At 37.9% G+C, this 20830-nt stretch overlaps 3 protein-coding genes across 3 annotated transcripts; all 3 read left to right on the forward strand.

Annotated features, from left to right (window-relative positions):
- Positions 1-219: 219 nt before the first annotated feature.
- On the forward strand, positions 220-4955 carry LOC133741223 (uncharacterized). Its single transcript, XM_062169157.1, has 16 exons — positions 220-690; positions 793-854; positions 964-1031; positions 1182-1303; positions 1578-1683; positions 1784-1835; positions 2053-2170; positions 2267-2297; positions 2397-2420; positions 2566-2690; positions 3199-3280; positions 3580-3702; positions 3788-3841; positions 3946-4015; positions 4138-4171; positions 4386-4955. The coding sequence occupies exons 1-16, from the start codon at positions 492-494 to the stop codon at positions 4712-4714; spliced, it is 1599 nt and encodes a 532-aa protein (XP_062025141.1). The 5' UTR covers positions 220-491; the 3' UTR covers positions 4715-4955.
- Positions 4956-10053: 5098 nt separating this feature from the next.
- On the forward strand, positions 10054-14739 carry LOC133736375 (protein IQ-DOMAIN 32). Its single transcript, XM_062163832.1, has 6 exons — positions 10054-10347; positions 11197-11529; positions 11616-11795; positions 12400-12462; positions 12569-14204; positions 14310-14739. Exons 1-6 carry the CDS (start codon positions 10267-10269, stop codon positions 14327-14329), a joined length of 2313 nt encoding a protein of 770 aa, XP_062019816.1. The 5' UTR covers positions 10054-10266; the 3' UTR covers positions 14330-14739.
- Positions 14740-15475: 736 nt separating this feature from the next.
- LOC133738416 (zinc finger CCCH domain-containing protein 6) lies at positions 15476-20182 on the forward strand. Its single transcript, XM_062165952.1, has 4 exons — positions 15476-15884; positions 18604-18813; positions 18933-19057; positions 19148-20182. The coding sequence occupies exons 1-4, from the start codon at positions 15831-15833 to the stop codon at positions 20058-20060; spliced, it is 1302 nt and encodes a 433-aa protein (XP_062021936.1). The 5' UTR covers positions 15476-15830; the 3' UTR covers positions 20061-20182.
- The last annotated feature ends 648 nt before the right edge of the window (positions 20183-20830 follow it).

Genomic DNA, 20830 nt, shown 5'->3' on the forward strand with positions numbered 1-20830 from the left:
TCGCAGGAGACACTCAAGTCTTTTTCAAAGTAAAAAAGTAGAGAAAATAGCTGGACTATATTTGACCAAAAATCTAGAAAAGCCAAAAGAGAAGGAGATATGAGGAAATAAAGCAGCAAAAATGAAAAATGTTGATTTATCCACATGGCGTTTTCGTTTCTTTTTTCATTATCCCACTTTTTTTATATTTAATTCGGTCCCTGTTCTCGTGAAACCCAACCAAATCCGTCCTTTTAATATTTCATTTTCCCACTTGAATTTTAGGGTTTCATTCATTCTCTCCCATCTTCATCGTTTTCGTCCAGACTCCGAAACCCTAATTCGCTCCCGATCTCTCTCTTCAAACTAGCCGTTACCTTTCATTTCCCGCCAATCCCATTCCCATCCAAACCGTTCACTGGGCCCGCTTTTGAAAACTAGCCGTTAGATCCGCCGCTCCGGTGTCTGTAAAATTGAGTTTGACCGTCGGCCTTGCCGGAGTTTGACCTGCAATGTCTGCGGTCGAGGGGGAGAAGAAGGTGGAGGACGAGACTAACAAGGTTGAGAAATCGGGAGAGCTTTTGTTCTGCGGCGGTACTTCTTGGGACATCCTTGGTCGCCGCAAAGGCGCCGTGGAAGGGAACCTGGTCTCTCCGACTCGCCTCCGGCCTCTAGTCGGCATTAGTATCCGTTACATCGCCTCCGGTTGCGGTAACGATCTCTGTCACACTGTGGTTGTGGTTTTGGTTGGTGGTTGATTTTGGATTGGATATGATGATTGTGTTGATTTTGGTTGTTTGAATGTGGTTTTAGCTTCGTGTCATTGTGTGGCATTGGATGTGGAAGGGCGGTGCTATACTTGGGGACGAAATGAGGCATGATCGAATTTCGATTTGGATTCATTTGTTTGATGAGTCTAGTACATTTCTCGATTTCGTAGCTTTTAGTGGTGTTTATATTCACGCATGAAGTTATGATGTGCAGAAGGGGCAGCTGGGTCATGGAGATAAACTTCAGCGTGATAGGCCGACTGTAGTGTCTGAACTTTCAAAGTATGTTTCTGGTGAAATGAATTGGAATGACTGGTCCCGAGTTAGTTTTGTGGGTTATAGTAATAGGACGCTTTGATATATACTGCTCTATTGTGAATTGTGATTATTTTGCTTGGAGAATCTTCAGTAATTCTTGATATTTATGTGTAGGTACAAAATTGTTGGAGCTGGATCAGGGAAGAGTCATACAGTAGTGGTTACGGAGGACGGCCATTCTCTGGCCTTTGGCTGGAATAAGCACGGACAGCTGGGTTCAGGCTCGGTAAAAAATGGTATGTTCTTCTCTGTAAAGTTGGTTTGATGAAATCTTATGATCTTGCAACAAGAATCTGATGATAATTTGTTTGCTGCACTTGCTGCTCATGGATGAATATAATGTGTCAGAAGATGAACAACAGAGTGACCCTTATAACAGGATAAATGCTTGAACACGCCTTTATTTTCATGGCTCTTAAGTGTACTTAACATAACCTTTTCGATTATTGACAATTTATTTGTCCGTAACTAACAGCCTTTGTGGTTACATGTTTCCTTTGTCTTATGTAGAAATTGAGGCATCCCCTGTTCGCTGTCAAGTTTCTGATGTTAAAACGGCTACCTGTGGCGGTGACTTCACTGTTTGGTTATCTTCTGTTGAAGGAGCTTCTATCCTGTATGGTGATGCACTTTAGTTTCTTAATATGTCAATTAATTGGTTGGTCTCAATCTAGTATGATTACTGGCTGAATCACAAACTGTATCTTGGTTTCCAGAACTGCAGGTCTTCCACAGTATGGGCAACTCGGCCATGGAACAGATAATGAGGTATTTTTATTGTGTTGTGCTCTTTACATATCTATTCTGTACTCCTTATTATCTTTGGACAATGCTGCCTTTCATGGATATACCCTGCCTTTTGTTTTATTAAGTTAACTGGCGGCAAAGTTATTAAGTGTATAGCCCTTCTCCGTTAGTGTTATTAATTTAACAGATGATATGCTTTTGATGTTAAGTTTGAGATAAATGCTGGATTTTCTTGCAGTATAACACTAAAGACAGCTCAGTGAGGCTTGCTTATGAAGCTCAACCACGCCCTAAAGCAATAGCTTCTCTAGCTGGGGAAACCATTGTGAAAGTCGCTTGTGGAACAAATCATACAGGTCATTATGATGCCTGCCCTATTGCTCTGTTTGCTCCTCTGTGATTGTGTTATTGTGCGTTCCTTGTTTAATTATTTAGTTTGTTTGTTAATACAGTGGCAGTGGATGAAAAGGGCTATGTATATACGTGAGTGTTTCTATATGGCATGACCTTTTACTCCAGATTCGAAGCATTATGATACTATCATGGATCTCTAACTTGCAATTATTTATGTTCTTACTTTAGGTGGGGCTTTGGTGGTTATGGAAGGTTGGTACTTAATATAGCAGATTGGCTATTCTGATGATAAGTGTTGTTGACTACCATCATCACAATTAGTAATTAAAATTTGATGAATTGGACTGTGCCTATATCATCACTTCTTTGTTGTCAATTTTTTTTTTTGCTCTTATAGGCTTGGACATAGAGAGCAGAAGGATGAGTGGGCTCCTCGTCGTGTTGATGTTTTCCAGAGGCAAAATATTCTGCCTCCTAATGCAGTTATATCAGCTGGCTCAATGAACTCGGCATGTACTGCAGGTACCCAATTACTGTTGGACCAAGTCTCTTTTACTCATCGGTTCTTGTTTGCTTAAAAATGAAGCCTTCCTTATTCTGTGAAGTGTCTTTGGATCCAGCACTTGGGGTGAAATCATTTGTTCATACATAGTTATTGATTTTCTCTTATCAATTCTCCACACTTGTATGCAACGGTTCTTCTTTGTGTCAATTGCTTGCATAACTTTGTTCCTATGTTAATCATAGTTTTAATAGTGTCTTAGCTAACTTGAGGGTAAGCTTATAACCATCAAGCAAATGCTTTTCACCTAGAATAGTCACATTTTACAAGGTCATGACACCTTTACCTCATGTCAAACAGAAAATTACCCTCGTAGGAGTACCTCTTTTTTTTTAGTGCACAAATCTTTAATTGATGATTTATCTTTTTGACGGGAATCAATTTCATTAACTGCTATGAACTCAGACAACCTATCACTTTTACAATATGGTTCTCATGGGTTGAGCATATAATATCTTTGTTTTCCAGGTGGAGGGCAGTTGTATATGTGGGGTAAAATTAAAAGCACAGGTGATGACTGGATGTATCCTAAACCACTCATGGATTTAAGGTTCTGCTCTGCTTCTTAGTTATTTCTAATCAGTAATGCTTTCCCGCTTGCTTTAGAAAAGTTTGTCATACTGTTTTTTAGAAAAGTTTGTCATACTGTTTTTTCTTTGTTGTTCTACTGTGGGTGAGAGATAGACTATTTTGAATTAGCCTAGAAGTTGTTTCTTGCTTGTGATACTGTTTCCAGTGGGGACCCTCTTATCATCTTAGCTTGGATTTTCTTATCCACGAATTGCTAAATTAAGATGTTAAATGCTGTGGCATAATTGCTGAGAAAAATTTCCTCATCTTTGTTGGCAGTGGTTGGAATTTGCGTTGCATGGATTCAGGCGGCATGCACCATTTTGTTGGTGCTGATTCTTCCTGCATAAGTTGGGGCCACGCTCAGTATGGAGAGCTGGGATATGGCCCCAATGGACAGAAGTATGTGATCTCATTTTATGGTACTCTCTGTTTCTTCAGGTCACTTTTCCCTTTTTAACTTGGGGTTTTAATTTTGGGTTCTTAGGTCTTCTGCGGTACCCAAAAAAGTAGACATTCTTGAGGGTATGCATGTTATTAGGTATGTATTTGGTTTCATGGTATATTGTCTACATTCCTATTATGTCATACCATAAGCTTCAATTATAACTGCTGGTCATGCTGATGGAGGATTCTTCTCTTTAGTGTTGCATGTGGTCAGAACCATTCCATGGTAATTGTTGACAGGACTAATATTGGGGACCAACTTGATCAGGTAATCTTCTAGTCTCCAAAGAAGTCCTGTTAATTGAGGTCATTTGGTTTTTTGGTGCAGCTACTGGAACTTATTATAGATTGTTTATAGCAAAGCTGCTTTCTGACTTTACTTTCTGGCAGCTTGATGTTTATGATGGCAAAGCTTCCGCTGAAGGTATGCTGATAATTATTACAATTTTACTCAACCATGGGTGTCTTGTAGTATTCTTGGTATTTTGATGTCGTTGAAGAGTAGAGTTTGTTGCTACAGTTATGGGGTTTTCAAGCTTTGATGTTTGTGGAGTTCATTTTTGCCAAAGAAGAGTAGGTTCAAACTCAGTGAAAGAGTTTAATCTGGTTTCTTATTTTTTGTATTGCTCTTGGTACAGGGAGTGAGGAGCCAGAGAACGAGACTCCAGTAACTAAGCAAGCTCCTAAAAAGAGTGCTGCTAAGGCGTCTAGTAATTCCAAGAGGAAGAAGTCAAAAGAGTCTTCCGAGTCGGAAGATGAAGATGAAGACGAAGATGACAATGACAGTGAGGAGAGTGATGATGAACAGGTCAACGGCAAGTATTCTAGGCAACGAGGTGGGAAGGCTTCTGGTAAGGGGCGAGGTAATGGTGCTAAACGTGGACGTGGCCGCCCTCCTTCAGCAAGTAAAAGCCCAAAGCCTGCAGCAGGGAAAGCCGGTAAGAGAGGAAGGCCTCGCAAGTCATAAGCTGCAATTTTTCCAGTCCACAAATCGGAAATTTTGTTCTCTGAATGTAGAGAAGTGTACTCTATTACATTGTGGCTGCTCTATATGCGCCCTTTTCAATTGTTTGCGTTTCATGTACTTTTCAATTGACGATTAACAATACTGGACTACACTCCATTTTTTAAAATCCGGCTGAAGCGAAAGAATGTGAGTGTTAGCTTGTACCAAATTTTCAGTAAATTTATTCTCATTTTTCATGCTCCGACGAAATGGCTGTTTTGATTTTGACACCATAGAACACAGGGGCCAGGGAATGAATGGTTTCAGCTTGAACAGAGGGACCAGAAAGCACTCGTATTTGCTTCTAAAGTCAAGGAAAGCTGTGAGGGTGTGTGTGACCATGTTAGCATCAATAACTTTCAACGTGTTACTGAATACTGTCCTCACCTTACTCCATAGTCCATACAAGCATGCTTGTTGGAATAAGATTAAAGCCAGACGAGCCTAACAGGCCCTGTCTTTTATTATCATTGGCAACTTTGTGTCCATATGAGAGGAAACATATAATGAAATAGTTGTGACCGGAAGAGGAGGAGCTGTGAAATATTCTTCATGTGCAAACTAGCATCTCGTAAAGCTCTTTGCTTCCCTAATTTTTTTTTTTTTTTTTTTTTTTTTGAGTCTTCCCTAATTTTTGCTAAATAGATAAAATGAAATAAAATAATTATGCATCATTCTCCAGTCGGTGACAGCTTTAGATATATCCAACTCTCTTCATCTAGAAATATAGAAAAACGAGTTTGTGCACCATATATGCCATAAATTAGAATAATGACATCACATTATAAGAGGATACTTCAACGTTACAATTATGAAAATGAACGATTGATTATAAAAGTGTCATTTATATTGATATTTTCAGAACAACCTACTTTCTTTTGAGAGTATATTTTTGGTGAAGTTTTACTAGCAAATTAGAAAAATGACATTTGAATACTAGTATTTGGGACGGTAATTAAACATAAAATTTGGTAAGTTTTAGTGAAAAATACTTTGAAAAATTCGGCCATAAAATACGGAAACAGCAAATTATAAAATTCAATATGTACGTGTTTAAAACAAAATGTAAATGAAAAATACAGACGTATAATACTTGGTTTATATTTGTCATTTTTAGTACTTATATGTAGTTACATGACTTCTAAAACATAAATTTTGAAGAAAATTTAAGGTGAATCATAGTTTTTGTTTTCAAATATTACAATTTGGATATACAAAATTTCAACCCAAGTTATTTAATAAATGAAAAGTGTAAATAATAATTTTTTAAATGTTTATTACTATTAATTGTATGATCTTTTAATTATAAAATTTTAAAATAGAAAATTAAACTTGAAGTTGACTAACCACGTGATGTGGTGTGTTGGTCGAATGGCCTAGTCTGGAACCCCCAGGTCTAGCGTTCGAATTCCAGCTTCATCCCGTGGCCAGCAGATTTGAGGGACCCTTTGGGTTCGTGCGTCTGCGGTGCAGTGGATTAGTCTGGCTTTCGCCGCAATGTCGGTGCAGGTGTCCTGGCGCTGGGATACCACTGCATGGGTGTGTGAGTTACTAACAACTAACCCGATCAAAAAAAAAAAAAAAGTTGAAGTTGATTTTTTTATTAAAAATCAAATTTGGTTTTTTTTTTTAAATTAAAAAATTAATAAATAATACGTATTCGTGAATAATTTTGCGGCTTTTTTTTTAAATTAATTTTGCTGACTTTAAAAAGACGCAAATTTTTTCAAATCTTTAAGAATAATTTGAAAAAGGGGTGTTTTTTTTTTAGAAATTCGTTAATTCGATTTGCAAATTAACTAAGTAGGATATTGTGTTCACAAAATGATACTTCAACATTACCATTACAAAAGTAAACATTGATTATATTGATATTTTCAGAACAACGTACTTTCTTTTGGTGAAATCTTACTGGCAAATGACTCGTTATACGAGAGTCTCACCGATCGTTCTATGATTGATTTTCAATCATGGCCTTGGAAAAGAGCGTTGCATCATTGATATCCTCTTCCTCTCATCGGCGAATAAGCTCTCTCCCTCACTCACACTCACACTCACACTCACACTCCCATGTGATAGGGCTCCACCAGCCTTTCCCTAAAGAAGACCGTGAGGTAGATAGTCATATGCCGTTGTACCTAAATGGTTATATGCCCACCTCATTTTACCAGCCAATAGTAAACATGTCTAAATGATATGTGTCTCCTTCGCCTCTCTGATTGTGATCGCTTCTTTTAACTTTTAATGACCTCCTCCATACCTAAATCTTTGGGGGAAAACGTAGTTGCGCTATCAAAATTACTCTCAAGGACAGAGACCTCACAACTAATACAAAACTAGTACAGTAATTAATTACAGAATAATTACCTACTGTAAAACTATATATAATCTGCAGGATAAGACAGTCCTACACACGTACTACCTAGAGTGTCAGGTACAAACCCAGTAATATTCGACGCAAGCTGACTGCACTGTACGGCGAGTCGTTGGAACAGTTCGGAATCCGATCGATTGTTGGGTCCCACACGACAGGGTTCAGGGCAACCCGGCCATTTGCAGATGGAGCAGCTCAAACATGTACACGGATCCTCTCCTCAGCATCTTTTTCTCCTAAGCTTTTCTCTAGATTTCGACACGTGGATTAAATGAATCTAATGGTCTACAATTTTTGGTTTATCTTTTTCTATTTTTTTTTCTTTTCTGTCCCCTGTTTCTTCCCTTCGATTTCAGAGAGAGGGTAAAGAATTCGAAGCTGTATCTGACATTGAACACCACCAAGCTTTCAAGAAACCCAGAATCTCTAAGGTTGGGTCAGACCAAATGATCCCGAGAGGAGATATAAGTGGTTTCATTACAAGACCCGATTGTGCAAAAACTTCAAATGCGGTCGTAGACCATTAGATCAGGGAAGAAGGGAAGGAAAACTGGAAAAGAAGAACAGAAAGTTCAGGAGGAGGAGAAAGGGAAGGAAGAGATAAGGGAAATAAATGGAGGAATCGTAGACCATTAGATCTAAAAATTGACACATGTCGTCATCTGGTATAAAGCTTAGGAAGCTCGGGTGCTTAGCTTGGTCAGGAGAGGATCCTCTCCCAACATAACATGGCGTATGCCTCTTTTGTTTGTGCAAGCAAAATCATTGTGGATTACAGGCTACAGAGAATCCCATGTGCTCACGTGTCGAGATCACTGCGCACCCACGTCGCAGGTCAAGACAAAAGAGGTTCAGGGTTGGTGACTGGATATTGGCTGGAAAGGAGAAGGACGGATTTAGGCTAGGCTTCTCCGACTGACTTAATGTGATTAAATTTTAATCGGTTGGTTTGATAATAAGCCGTAGATAACTCTCATTTAAAATTTAGAAGTTTTGACAATAGTAAATTGAAACGGATCTTGCGAATCTATTGTCACGCGACAAATCTAATCTATCAATAATAATACACTAAGTTACCATCTCACAAAAAATAATATTAATATTTTATATAACAAAATACCAAAAATAGACCTTTATTTATATATAATATAATGGTTATTTTGTATCCGATGTAACATTTTCTTCTAATAACGCCAACGTTACCAAAAGGAAATTAGTCCGTTGTTTCCCCTCCAACCTCTTTAAGTTAAGACACCGTTTTCATTTATTCCCCGTCCTGTAGGCAGTAGCTGAACCTCTCACAAGAAAAAGCCACGGTTGGGTCCCCACAACCCCACCGTTGGATTTATCGTTCTTATATCTCAAGGACGAAGTTATTCTCACGATAATACCACATGAGATTCTTGTCGGGGACCATTTATGTTAGGTTCTAATTTTTTAACATTAAAACTTGAGTAATTTGCCTAATCAAAGCTTATCTAAAATGTTTTGCTAAGCATCAGGAGGACCTGGATCCAGTCCAACTCACATGCATGCTATGGTGAGGGACCAGTTCCATGTAATGCTGTCCAGCTGATCAAATATATCAAAACCATTTTTTCCATCAAATTTCATAAAATACTCAAAAACCCATCAATTATTTATTTTAATTTTAATTTTTTTTAACTGATTGATTTATAACATTAAATTTGACCCTAAAAATAGGTTAGAATAATAGACAACTACTCTATAAAACAAAATGAGCACCGAGTAGTCTATACTAAAACAAAAGACACTTTGCCTTATAAACAATCTAATTTACTTGTCTTCATACAATGAAGCCAAACACATCTACGAATGCTTGTAGAAGAGCTCTCGTTAGCATAGACATACAAAAGACAAATCTAAGCGATAGATGAGTTACTACTAATCCACAAGTAAATGAGTTACTCAGAATAATAAACTGCATATGAGTTAAAGAGAGATAATATCATAGTGAGATGGATCAAAAATATTAAGTTGAAGTTCGAAAATGTGAACAAGAGTCGAATAATAATAAGTTCCATTAAAAGTTATGCACAAGAAGTGTGCAACCATTTTGAACTTCGAAGATGGTTAGGAGATTTTTCGGATTCAAAAGAAAAACTATAATAAATTTTACATAAAGTTTTCCGTATGATTAATTTATGATATGTTTGGTGTTGACTGCTCTAAATAAATAAAAAAATTCATATGTTTCGTCTTTTCAAAGAAAAATCATATGTTTCGTATTAACAATTTATTTGGCATTTTATGCTTTATCAACTTGATATATTGATTTTCAAATTATAATTACACAAATGCGTTATTATCAGAAAACAAGATATATTCACATTATCAAAAAAATACCATTACATAATTTATTATATAAAAAAGATTTAACCTCCAGACATGTTCGATTGTAACGCTATATGATATATCTAGCTCCTTACAAGAAGATTGCTTAGAGTTGTAATCTGATGGCGGAAAACTCAATCATCCATGATCATCGTGTTTAGAGGTGATTTGCAATAGAAAAAACCATCATTAGAGGTTGGTCAACTAGCATAAGCTCTATTATTTCCGACCCACCTCTAATCATAATGCTTCCAAGTTCAACTCAACCCCAAATATATGTCAATCATTACCTAAAAGAACTTAATTAGGAAAGGAAAGGATTGACGAAATCAACCAAGTTATCTGGTTACAGTCCAAATGAACTAATAAACCAATAATCTAACAAAACCCAAACAATCCAACGGCAACTTAATGCCAATTTCTCGTGATCAACGGGTGACGATATTTTCAATTCCAGTCCTTTTCTTCAGAAATAAAAAAAGGTTAGAGAGAGATCTGACACAGCTTTTCTTTTACTTTTCATTTTCCAATAAATATTTTTCAGTGCTTCCACAACGAACAGAGAGCAGAAGTCCGTAGGGCGCAACGGACCTTATAACTGGCGGACTCCAGATAAAAGAGTTAGCTAGATTTAAGGAGTATGTTGGGGTCCGTGCTCCTTAAGCTCCCTGCTGCATTGCCACATTCCCACACCCCACAACATAATAAGGCGGTTTTGTCTCGTAGAGAGAGAGAAAGAGTGTGAGAAGAAGTGAGAGAGAGAGAGAGAGAGAAAAACAAGACAATGGGGAAATCTAACTCCTGCTTCAAAATTATCACATGCGGCAACGATTCAGCGGACAAAGACGATCTCGAAGTTTCTGAGGTATCTGATTGGCTCAGTCGACTTTGACTTCGTATTGTTCGGTTTTTTGTTCTCTTTGATTCGATTGGTAGGGTTTTGTTTTGGTCTTGTGTTCTTAGTTTCTGATATGCATTTCGTTAATTCGAGACTGTAAAATCCGAGTTAGGGAGGTTTTGTGACTTCGAGTGTATTAATTTAAGATTAATGCAAGTTTGAGATGCGGTGAAAATTTGAGAGTTGGGAGGTCATTGAAGAGTTGCTATAGTAAGATCTAAGAACTTGGATCTGCAATTGACTAGTGTCTGACTTTGCTGATTTGATATGAGTAGGAAAACTATCCCTGCTCAATTTCTGTTCGTTGTGATGGTTTGTATAACAGGTATGAATGATGGAAGGAAATTCGGTTGGTCGTAACTGCCGTGTGGAATTAATAATGACAATTTAGCAGAATAGCTGATTATATTTGTATAACTGAAAATTCGTTGACAGATTTGTTGCTATGATCATGAGACATTGGTGCGTGTTAATACAACAAGATTAGATATGAATGTCGGGTTGTTTAAGGCTTTTGGCCTTGTACAATGTCTGTTCTGAAGTGATATGGTCATAAGTGATCGTGTCCTGTTTTATGAAACTTTCTTACTCTTTCAACTTGCGAGGGAGGTTCCATGAAGTTATTGTTCTAAGGCAAAATTGATCAGGCAAATAGCTTTTATAATTTTACCTAGTATATTGACAAGTTATGTTGTAATAATGGCAGAGATTTTGGGATCTTATGATTGTGACTCATTTTGGTATCTTGAGGTCCCATGCTTTTGTTGGTAATTTCTGTGAAGTGTATTGATCAATGCTCTTTTGGTTTCATTCTAGAGCAAGGGTTCAGGTGACAAACGTGGCTGGAGTTTCCGTAAGAGGTCTGCACGGCATCGAGTGCTAAGCAACACTGTGATCACCGAAACCCCCACTTCAGGGAATAAGGAGAGCCCAGAATCTGCCCCTCTTACTTTCCAATCACCGGCTAGCACGACTGTTCCAGAGAAAGTATCTGTAATACAATGCACCGATGAGAAACCACAGTTGGTGACTCCTGAGAACCCAAAAGTTTCTACAACTGAAGATGCCTCCGAAGATCAAAGCAAGGTTGAGGACAAACTGGATGAGTCTGCTGTTGTTGTTGTCCAGACTGCTGTTAGAGGATTATTGGTAATTTTTCTTTCAGGTGTAAATGAGTTTTAAGTTTTTAGTTATTAGCACTCCAACTAAACTCTTTTTTCAAATTATTCTCACAGGCTCAAAGATCATTGCTGGAGCTGAAAAATGTAGTCAAGTTGCAAGCTGCTGTCCGTGGCCATTTGGTGCGTAGGCATGCTGTTGGAACTTTGCGTTGTGTTCAAGCCATTGTCAGAATGCAAGCTCTTGTTCGTGCTCGTCAATCTCTTCAGAAGGATAACCATAGTTCAAAAACCTCGGTAATACTACTCGATTCAAACTAGTATAATCTGATCTGCAAGGGGTTGTTATCCAAATATTTTGTTGCCTTTAATGATCTTGTTATGATAGTTGGCGGTAATTTATTTATATACTGCTCATAACCTCTGTCAACCGTCCATGGTCAAGCTGATAGGAACAACTCTTAAGTAACGGCATTTCAGGATTTATCACCCCCACTTAGGAAAAGCAAGACGCTATAGTGATTTATTTAATAAAAAAATTTAGGGCACCATATAAGAAAGATATACTTTGTCTCCCGTATCACACTTGCATTCAACTTCTGAAAGAAAGGCTGTAGGGATTGCGTGAACTTTGATATGTAAAAGGATAAACTCATAACTGAAATCTGTCATGATTCTTAAAGTTTGTCAACATTTGGTGGTTAGTCAATTAAATTAAATATTTCTCCAACATTTGATATTTACATACCATTTGAGTTGATTTGCTAAATTTATTTAGTATCTTATTTTTATTGCCATTAGTTATTACTTTCATAATAGATAATTAGCTGTCGAAATGTACTTTGTAGACAATTTGTTAGTGGTGTTTCTGACTCTGTACTTTTTTTTTTTCATGTTTCAGAAGAAGGCAAATGTAACCTACATTTCCATTGAAAAGCTACTTAGCAATAGCTTTGCCCGCCAGGTATACTTGGCATCTTTTTGTCATGTGTTTTGCATTTGTGTTTCAGGCTTATCCATCGTATCTTTAATTGTCGCAACTAATTTGATATTTTTTCTTTCAACTAAAGCTCTTAGAATCAACACCGAAGAACCAACCTATTCATGTTAAGTGTGATCCTTCTAAGCCTGATTCTGCTTGGAAATGGTTGGAAATGTGGATGTCAGTCTCAACGAAGGATACTCCACATTTAAACGAGGCAGTATCAGTGGTAGAGCAACAGGTATCAGTGGTAGAGCAACAGGAAACAGAAAAGGAAGAAATTCCCGAGTCTCCACGTGAATCTAAAACTCAATATTGTGAGATGGATGAATCAAATTCCAGCATAAGGGAGATTGCGCTTTCTGAAAGTGAAGAAAGTCTGATTACTTATGATGCCGACAACTTGAACTTTCAGGCAAGCCATTCTACCCCTTATACAGTGAGAGACAATAATGAGCAGCCTCAGTTGGAGAACACCAGTACATCTGCTGTGAAAGAGACCCCAGTAGAAATAAATCTGTCAGATGCAGATTCTAACATGGAGTTCAAAGCTTTATCTGGGAAACCTGTAATCGAAACTGAACAACCTAAACGTTCTATGAAAAGATCTGCCACAGAACAACTGGAAACTGATGGAAAGAAATCTGTATTTGGATCCAGAAATGTGACTAATCCTGCATTTATTGCTGCTCAGTCAAAATTTGCAGAGCTGACCTCAACAACCAATTCAGCTAGGTCGATCAGTTCATCTCCTCAAGATGTTTCTGGAGTTGAACCACAAAGGGACACATTCTCATCTGAGGTGGATACTGAAGTCAGAGCAAAGGAGCTAAGTGTAGCAGAGAATCCAATCCCCCATGGATCACAAGTTCAAGTGGGTGGTTCTGAGTGTGGCACTGAAATTTCTATTTCTTCCACTCTTGATTCGCCTGATAGATCTGATATTGGAGCCATGGAGCGTGACCATGACCATGATGCAAAAGTTTTGGAGGAAAGGATTTGCAGTCCAAAAAATACAAGAAACATTGATGTTGAAACTAAGGATTTCCTGGAAACCCCAGTCTCCAACTTATGTAACGCTGTTGCAGAACCCGAGAAAATTGGTGCTGTCAATGGTGAAACCATAAATTCTGAGGTTGCTATGGTCTCCCCACAAACAGAGTCAAAGCCAGAGAGAACCACATCTGATGTACAGAGAGAACAGGACACTGAAGCAAGTATGCAAGCATATGGTTCATCCCCAGAAGCCTCACCAAGAAGCCATTTGACTGTCCCTGAATCACAGCAAGGGACACCTTCTAGTCTGGTATCAGTGAAAGGCAAAAGGAACAAAGGTGACAAGGATGGATCCAATAAAAAACGTATGTCCCTGTCTGCAGGAAAGAAATCGCCCTCTAATCCAAATCATGATTCTGGCTCAAGTAAAGATCATAAAAATGGGAAGAGACGCAATTCATTTGGTTCGACTAAACCTGATCAGGCTGATCAAGAACCAAGAGATAGCAGCAGCAGTAGTTCTATTCCTCATTTCATGCAAGCCACAGAGTCTGCTAGAGCAAAGCTTCAAGCAACTACCTCTCCCAGATCGAGTCCAGATGTGCAAGACAGGGAGATTTACATCAAGAAGAGACATTCCTTACCTGGTGTGAATGGAAGGCAGGGATCTCCTCGCGTCCAGCGGTCCATGTCTCAGGCTCAGACACAGCAGGGTGCAAAGGGCACTGGTATGCTTACTTCACATAGTAATCCCTGAGCAAAGTGTGTGTAAATTCAAATTTAATGTTGTTAGGTTACTTTATTTCTTACCACTTTATTTCTGTTATTTTCAGAGAGAAAATGGCAAAGGTGAAGAACTGAAGTGATGAGACATCTGAAAGAGAATGGTGGCAGATGACCAACTCCGTTAACTGGAAATTTGGAGTCTGTCGATTACGTGACTGGTAGCTAGTTTTTCCCTGCTTGGATAGCGCCTTAGTTAACCCACGCTAGTTACTGGAGTTCTATAAATATATGAAACTGAGCGAGGTTTTCATGTACATTTTCTTTTCTATTATCACTGCTGCTATTGTTCATTATTGTTTTCTGTAACTTCTTCCAAATGGTATAAATCTGCGTGTGATATTGTTTGGGTTTGGTACAGATGCTTAAGCTTGGTTGTGGCCATAGTTTGAGGCAACTACATATAAGGTGAAGAGCTTTTGAAAGCTTTTTGCCAGGTGTTATTGTAATAAAATTGAATCTCTCTATTTTTTGGTGTTACTTATGAAATCCTTGGTGTTATTTCATTTGTTTTCTCAGCATTCCGTCATATTCCTTTACAACACGATGATTTACCGATTTGCTTCACAATTTACCAGTAGCTAATAAATTCACCATCAAATTCTATTGTGTTGTTCAACACCATCACCATGTGAAGATTTTAACCACGCCATGACATCTTTCTTATTATCAAAACAATTTCGTGGTATATTATGGACAATTACAAAATTGTAAATTTTAAAACTTGCATGTAACCCGACTGTACCAAGTAAATTTACAAAATTGTAGATTTATTTATTTATTTATTTTTAACTTACTCTTGAGAGTTGAGAGAAACTAAAAGAGGAATAAAGTTGTGGACTTATTGGTAAACGGACTCCTGAAACATGTTACATGTGAAAGGGCCGGTGATACCTACAATTAATGAAATTTATTTTTCATATTTGCCATTTTGACAAAATTTAATTTTACCACAAACTAACTAACCAAAACCACCCACCACTTATATTTATTTTTGGGCCAACCCAGGTGACGTGACAGTCGGCCGCAGTAAGCAGTAAATGGTAATATTTGGCAGGACAGTCAACAGTGTCATTCTGTGGTCAAAACAAAAATCGTAAGCCCACTCCTGAGCCCGTTAAGATCACCCACTCGCACCGCCATCGCGTGCATCACATCTCCAAAAACACCCGCAACTCCACGCGCCCATTACCGAAAGGTGGTAAAAAAACCCAAAAATTAGAATAACGATAATAGAAAAGAGAGAGCGATATATATAGGTTACGGCGAAAGCCATAGCCATAGCCATAGGATTGGATTTTGTGTCGAATTAGGGTTTGCTAGTGGCCAACCCGATTGAGATCGGCATTCGGAAACAGTGAGCTTGGATCGCCTGGAATCGGGTGTGTTAGTTTAGATTCAACTTGTGGCTGTGATGATCCAGACTCAGTAAAGACTAGGGTTTCGAATCTGAGAGTAGTAGATTGGGGTTTTACGATTTGATCGGACCAGAAATTGAAACTCTTAACTAAAGACTTGGGGGATTGGAGCAGGAAAAACAAAAAGAAGGGTTGTTGGGATTTATACATAATATGCGGGGATTGCAGAAACGGGTTTCTTGGGCTTCAGATGTTAATCTTTCACAGGTAAAAAGTTGCATTTCAGTGACCAAATTCAAATTGATTATTCCGTTGAGTGGTTTTGGGGTTGTTGCAACTGAAAAATGAACCCCACCAATCAGTTTTTAGTTTGTTCTTGTATTGCTTGGTTTGGTATGATGATGTCTTCTTTGGTATCTATTGAGTTTGATTTCTCATTTCGATGATGTCCAGCATGCTCTCTCAAATGAATTGGGGCTTCTTAATTTGAGGCATTTCTGGGAATAGACAGAATTTGGTAACTGAAGAACAAGTACTCTTTTTTTTGCTCATTATTATTGTCCAATTGAAATGGTACAGTTTGAATTGCTTTGCATGTGAATCCGTAAGTTTTTCGAGAGCTGAGATTGTCAAGTGTGTAGACGTATTTTCTGATTGAGGCCATAATTTTAAGTTCAGAAGACAATGAACATAAATTTCTTTCAATGACGCTCAATTCACTCTGGAGCTCAGGTCTCATGTATCATTTGACTTAGTACTTGCTTATTTTGAAGTTTTTACATGAGGCGACAAAACATCTCGCTTCCATCTTTCTTAAAATTGAAACAAGTTTGTCTTAAACCGGGGGCTGTTTTTGATGAATTAGTCAATTGTTACAGTGATAAATGCAATTGGATTAGAGGGATGATGAACATTGGAAACAAAGCGCCTTAAAGGTCTAGAAATATTTAGTAACTCATGAAGAAGAATCTGACTATAAGTGAGACCGGATACAACTTCATTCTTATATGCAAAATGTCAGCGGTGAAACCATTTCTGGAGACTTTTTGAAGATAGCAGTTCAATGTTATTTCAAACAGAGGAGGATATGCAATGGAGATTATAATCCAACATGTAATAAATGTAAATTACAAACTAATGTTATGAAATTTGAAGGAGCTTTGACAATGTTGGAATGATAATTGGCTATGCAGAGGAAAAAAATATAATAATGATATAAATGCAAGTTAGACGTTATCAAGGGTGTATGTTATACTAATGTGGTCTTATGCAATGAAACTGGGCAAGTGTTCTCTTTGAGAAGTATTCTCATTTCCTGTGGAAAAGATTCTACAAGAACAAGAAGATGGCATGATGTGTTTTCTCATTTCCTACTTTGTTGTTGAATACCTTCATTGATAACTGGCTAATTCTTGTTCTATTTTAAGTTTCTTTTGCAAGTGGCATTCCGTTTGAGTGTGGCACTACAACTGGTTTTATTGTGATAATTTCTTTTCTCACATATCTATATGTCATGATTTCTGCATTTCTCTTTTCATATGGCTTGTGTTAGTCTGTGCTGTAGTTGCTTCCTTGAATGGTTCGCTGCCTTTCTGTCTTGAACTTTAGTGAGTTTCAATTCTATCAAATGTTTGAGAATGCCATAATTTTTCAGAAGAAACACATTATATTATAGAAAAAAATCGTGTGTTTGGGAAAGGTGAAAATCCATAAAGGGTTTTTCTATTTAAAATTTCTTTGGGTTTGTTTTGTTACACAAGTTTAATGTGCCATTCATTAGCATGGATTGAATTTAACTCAGAAGTGCTTTCTTTCTGAAATTGTTTCTTTTCTTTTTTGTTTGAAGAGGAGAATAAGTCCAAGACTTGAGCCGCTTCCAACGTGGGAGGGCCAAATCATAGTGTTAACTTCCACATTCACCGCTGAGGCATGCAAAACTAAGAAAGCAAAAGGTCATTTGGATCTTGGTCGGCCATCCAATTAGCGTGAATATAACCTTCCCAGAACGCGTAACACTCGATGCATCTCTACTCTTGAGTGGATTCGAGTATTTTTTGGACCCATTAGTTAATTGATGTTGTACATGAGAGATGCAGGGTCTGGATTGAGGTTTTAAAAGAATAGTTTGGATGTAAGGTATAATTAGTGGTAATGGATAAAGCTAAATGAGCCATTAAGCCCCATTTTCCAAGTGAACTTCTCACAGCATGTCCATTGATCCTTTTCCTTAACCTCACCTATCCACCATTGGCCTGGTGGTAGAGACCTTTGGCTCTTCTATATCATTATAGTTTTGCTTCTTTAGTTCTTTTATTTCTCTCATGAATGAAAGGGTTTTGATTTTTGAACGTTGTTAGGTGTGAGATCTTTAGATCTTTACTTCTGTGGAAGAGATCTGAATTATGTTGGGTTGAAGTGTGAAACTCGAAATATAGATTCATTTTTGGCTTTTCTGTTTTGAGACACCAAATTTCATGAGGGAAGTTGAGAATGCAACATCTAGCTTATAACTTTGCCCTGTTGTTTAGGAGTCGGCCACTTCTTTCCTGCTAAGTCGCTGGTCACTGGTTGCTTTTTCACTAAACTATCTCATACTAGAGTTAGTTTAAGTTGGCTATCTCTTGTATATGGGAAGTCGTGGTGTCTGGTTTATTGGCCTATATTAGTTTTGCAAATCTCCATCCAAAAATTAATTGCAGGTGAAATCAATAAGAATCGAATTCATATGCAAATCTTTTTCACAAGTAATGAGTTAAGAGATGGGTATGTTAGGAATGAATTTGCCTTTTTTTTTTTTTTTTTTTTTTGAAAATTTGAGAACTACTTGAGTGATGTGGATGTTTACAGCTTCCTTTGAACTTTTAGTCCTCAGGTCAGTTTACCTGTGCATATTATGGAGTTAATAGAGAATGATGCCTAGGCATGATGATTTATAGTATAGTAAACAGTTATACTGTACTAAGCTTCTTTTCAATTTGTTATACAGGTTAAGCTGTTTCTGTTGGAGGACTCTCCGTCACAAGTTGGGTTGAGTGCTCAAGATCACCTCCAAGCAAAGACATCATGGTTGTCACATTCATCTGGAACAGGCTCTGACGACAATCTGCCCCCTGGTTTTGAAAGTGCTCATCCAGCAAATCAGCTGCAGATAGACTTGTCTCAAATTCCTTTAATTAGATGGAAATCTCCTCCGAGGGTAAATATGAACTTTTGCTTTGAGATTTTAATCTTGATCATGTACCTTGCGGTGTCGATAATAATTATGGCATTGACTTCATTTTGAAGTTTTTGATGCATATTACTAATTTTTCACAGGTTGTACTGAACTTGGCTTGGCAAGTTGTTGCTGGGGAAGAAAGCAAAGAGGTAGAGAGTGAAAATCAGAGAGAGTTACGAGTACTGGAAGCAGTTTATCCACGACCATCTGCTATTCCTCTAAAGTTCGATTCTTGCTTTTTTATCTTCTTATGGCATGGATCTTGGATTTACCTACCGTTGAACTAAACCACTTGTCATTTTTCTCCATGCAGCCCCTTTGTAGATGTGGAGGAGTCTAGTCACAATGATGTACAACCTCTTTCGATACCTATTACTCCTATTGAAGAGGAAGATGTAGCAATTGGTACATCATCTGAATTCATGGTGCCATTTAAGATTCCCACAAGTTCACAATCCTACCTATCAATGCATGGAACTCCAGCTCAATCTCAAAGCAGTGCAGCTAATAATAGAAATCTCATTGCCTCTAGTAAGCCAACAGCTGGGACTCCTATTGGGGTAGAACCGAATGTTGTAGCTGCTGCCTCTGCTGCCCTTGGTGCAATCATGAATGGCAATAATGAACATGGAAATATGATTGACCATGAATTGCTGATTCAGATTCTGAGCAACCCAAAGATGATTGAGAAATTGGTTACAGATCCACAGGCAGTGACTAGATCACCATCCATGACTTCATCAGATCCATTTCCGCTTCACATTAATAACACAGAAAGTATTGCACCTTTGTCAACCGCTCCATCAAGTGGACATTTCTATCCTCAGGCAAATATGGGTGGAATGGGACATCTTTCTGATCAATCTTTGTTATCAAGCATTCCAGTTTCCTCCTCGCCTTCTGTCGGACCACCACCAGCAAAGGATATCAACTATTATAAAAGCTTGATTCAACAACATGGAGGGGATAGACACGACTCCTTCCCACCATTTGGCAATCGTCCTAGCCACCATTCGGCAAACCAAGAATCCTTTAATGGTTACAAATCAAGGGATTCAAAGCCTAAGATTATGAAGCCTTGCATATACTTCAATAGTTCAAGGGGATGCCGCCATGGAGCAAATTGTTCATTCCAACATGATGCATCTTTCCAACAGCAGGGTAGTCGGGTGCCCGAGGTCCAGAATGCTAAGAGAATGAAAGTTGATAGGGAGATAAGTAGTTAATGTAGTTCTTGTATGTACATTTTTCATTTCAAATGAAGAGCCTTAGTGTGGCTCAAGTTTCTTTGGAGTTGATTTTGTCAACATTTGTTTAATTTATTACCATAATCACTCTTGTTAGAGCATAGAGATTTCTCTTTTGAATGAAGCCTTCATGTCATTATCATTTGCGGCAACAATGCAATTGTTCTTTCCAAAATATGGTTTGGTCACATGTGGCATGGGTTCTGGGCTTCCATCTCTCCAGTTCTTCCTTCTATTTACAGTTTTATATCCTGATTAACGTTATGGTTTTACTGCTCTAATGAAACAGTTAACCATCATTACTCTGAGTAGCCTTAGGATGACTGCAGACGGACATGCCATCCCTGTAGTACCTCTCTAAACAGTGATCATGGCTTCAATCAAAGGCTCGCCAACTCCATCTTGACGACAGTGTTTGGTTCACGGAAAGAAAAGTAATTTCTCTGTCTTTCCCATGCCAATAACTTTCTATTCCGATGTTTGGTAACGTAAAGAAAGTTATTAGGAAAGTTGTTAAAAATTTTGTAAATAATGTAATAAAATAATATATTGTGAGTGATAAATGCAAGTAAAGAAGGGGGAATTGGAGAAAGTGATTCATTTGAGATCTGAAATTAACCACTTTCCCCATTATTTTCCCTTCCTTCAGGAAACGATTTGTCGATTTCCTTTCCTTTTGCATCCCAAACACAGGAAATGGACAAGTTTCTTTTCCTGATGCTTTATTTCCACGAACCAAACGTGGCCTT

The sequence above is a fragment of the Rosa rugosa genome, chromosome 3, assembly GCF_958449725.1.
Source record: "Rosa rugosa chromosome 3, drRosRugo1.1, whole genome shotgun sequence".
NCBI lineage: Eukaryota > Viridiplantae > Streptophyta > Magnoliopsida > Rosales > Rosaceae > Rosa > Rosa rugosa.

What these genes read in the sequence shown, in the direction of transcription:
- LOC133741223 (XM_062169157.1), top strand. Translation starts at nt 492, where the DNA reads ATGTCTGCGGTCGAGGGGGAGAAGAAGGTGGAGGACGAGACTAACAAG. An exon ending in GTTGAAGGAGCTTCTATCCT is followed by an intron (nt 1,684 to 1,783) that starts GTATGGTGATGC and finishes CTTGGTTTCCAG; the next exon opens with AACTGCAGGTCTTCCACAGT. An exon ending in TATGGCCCCAATGGACAGAA is followed by an intron (nt 3,703 to 3,787) that starts GTATGTGATCTC and finishes TTGGGTTCTTAG; the next exon opens with GTCTTCTGCGGTACCCAAAA.
- LOC133736375 (XM_062163832.1), top strand. Translation starts at nt 10,267, where the DNA reads ATGGGGAAATCTAACTCCTGCTTCAAAATTATCACATGCGGCAACGAT. An exon ending in ACGATCTCGAAGTTTCTGAG is followed by an intron (nt 10,348 to 11,196) that starts GTATCTGATTGG and finishes GTTTCATTCTAG; the next exon opens with AGCAAGGGTTCAGGTGACAA. An exon ending in GCAGGGTGCAAAGGGCACTG is followed by an intron (nt 14,205 to 14,309) that starts GTATGCTTACTT and finishes TGTTATTTTCAG; the next exon opens with AGAGAAAATGGCAAAGGTGA.
- LOC133738416 (XM_062165952.1), top strand. Translation starts at nt 15,831, where the DNA reads ATGCGGGGATTGCAGAAACGGGTTTCTTGGGCTTCAGATGTTAATCTT. An exon ending in CAGATGTTAATCTTTCACAG is followed by an intron (nt 15,885 to 18,603) that starts GTAAAAAGTTGC and finishes TTTGTTATACAG; the next exon opens with GTTAAGCTGTTTCTGTTGGA. An exon ending in CCATCTGCTATTCCTCTAAA is followed by an intron (nt 19,058 to 19,147) that starts GTTCGATTCTTG and finishes TTCTCCATGCAG; the next exon opens with CCCCTTTGTAGATGTGGAGG.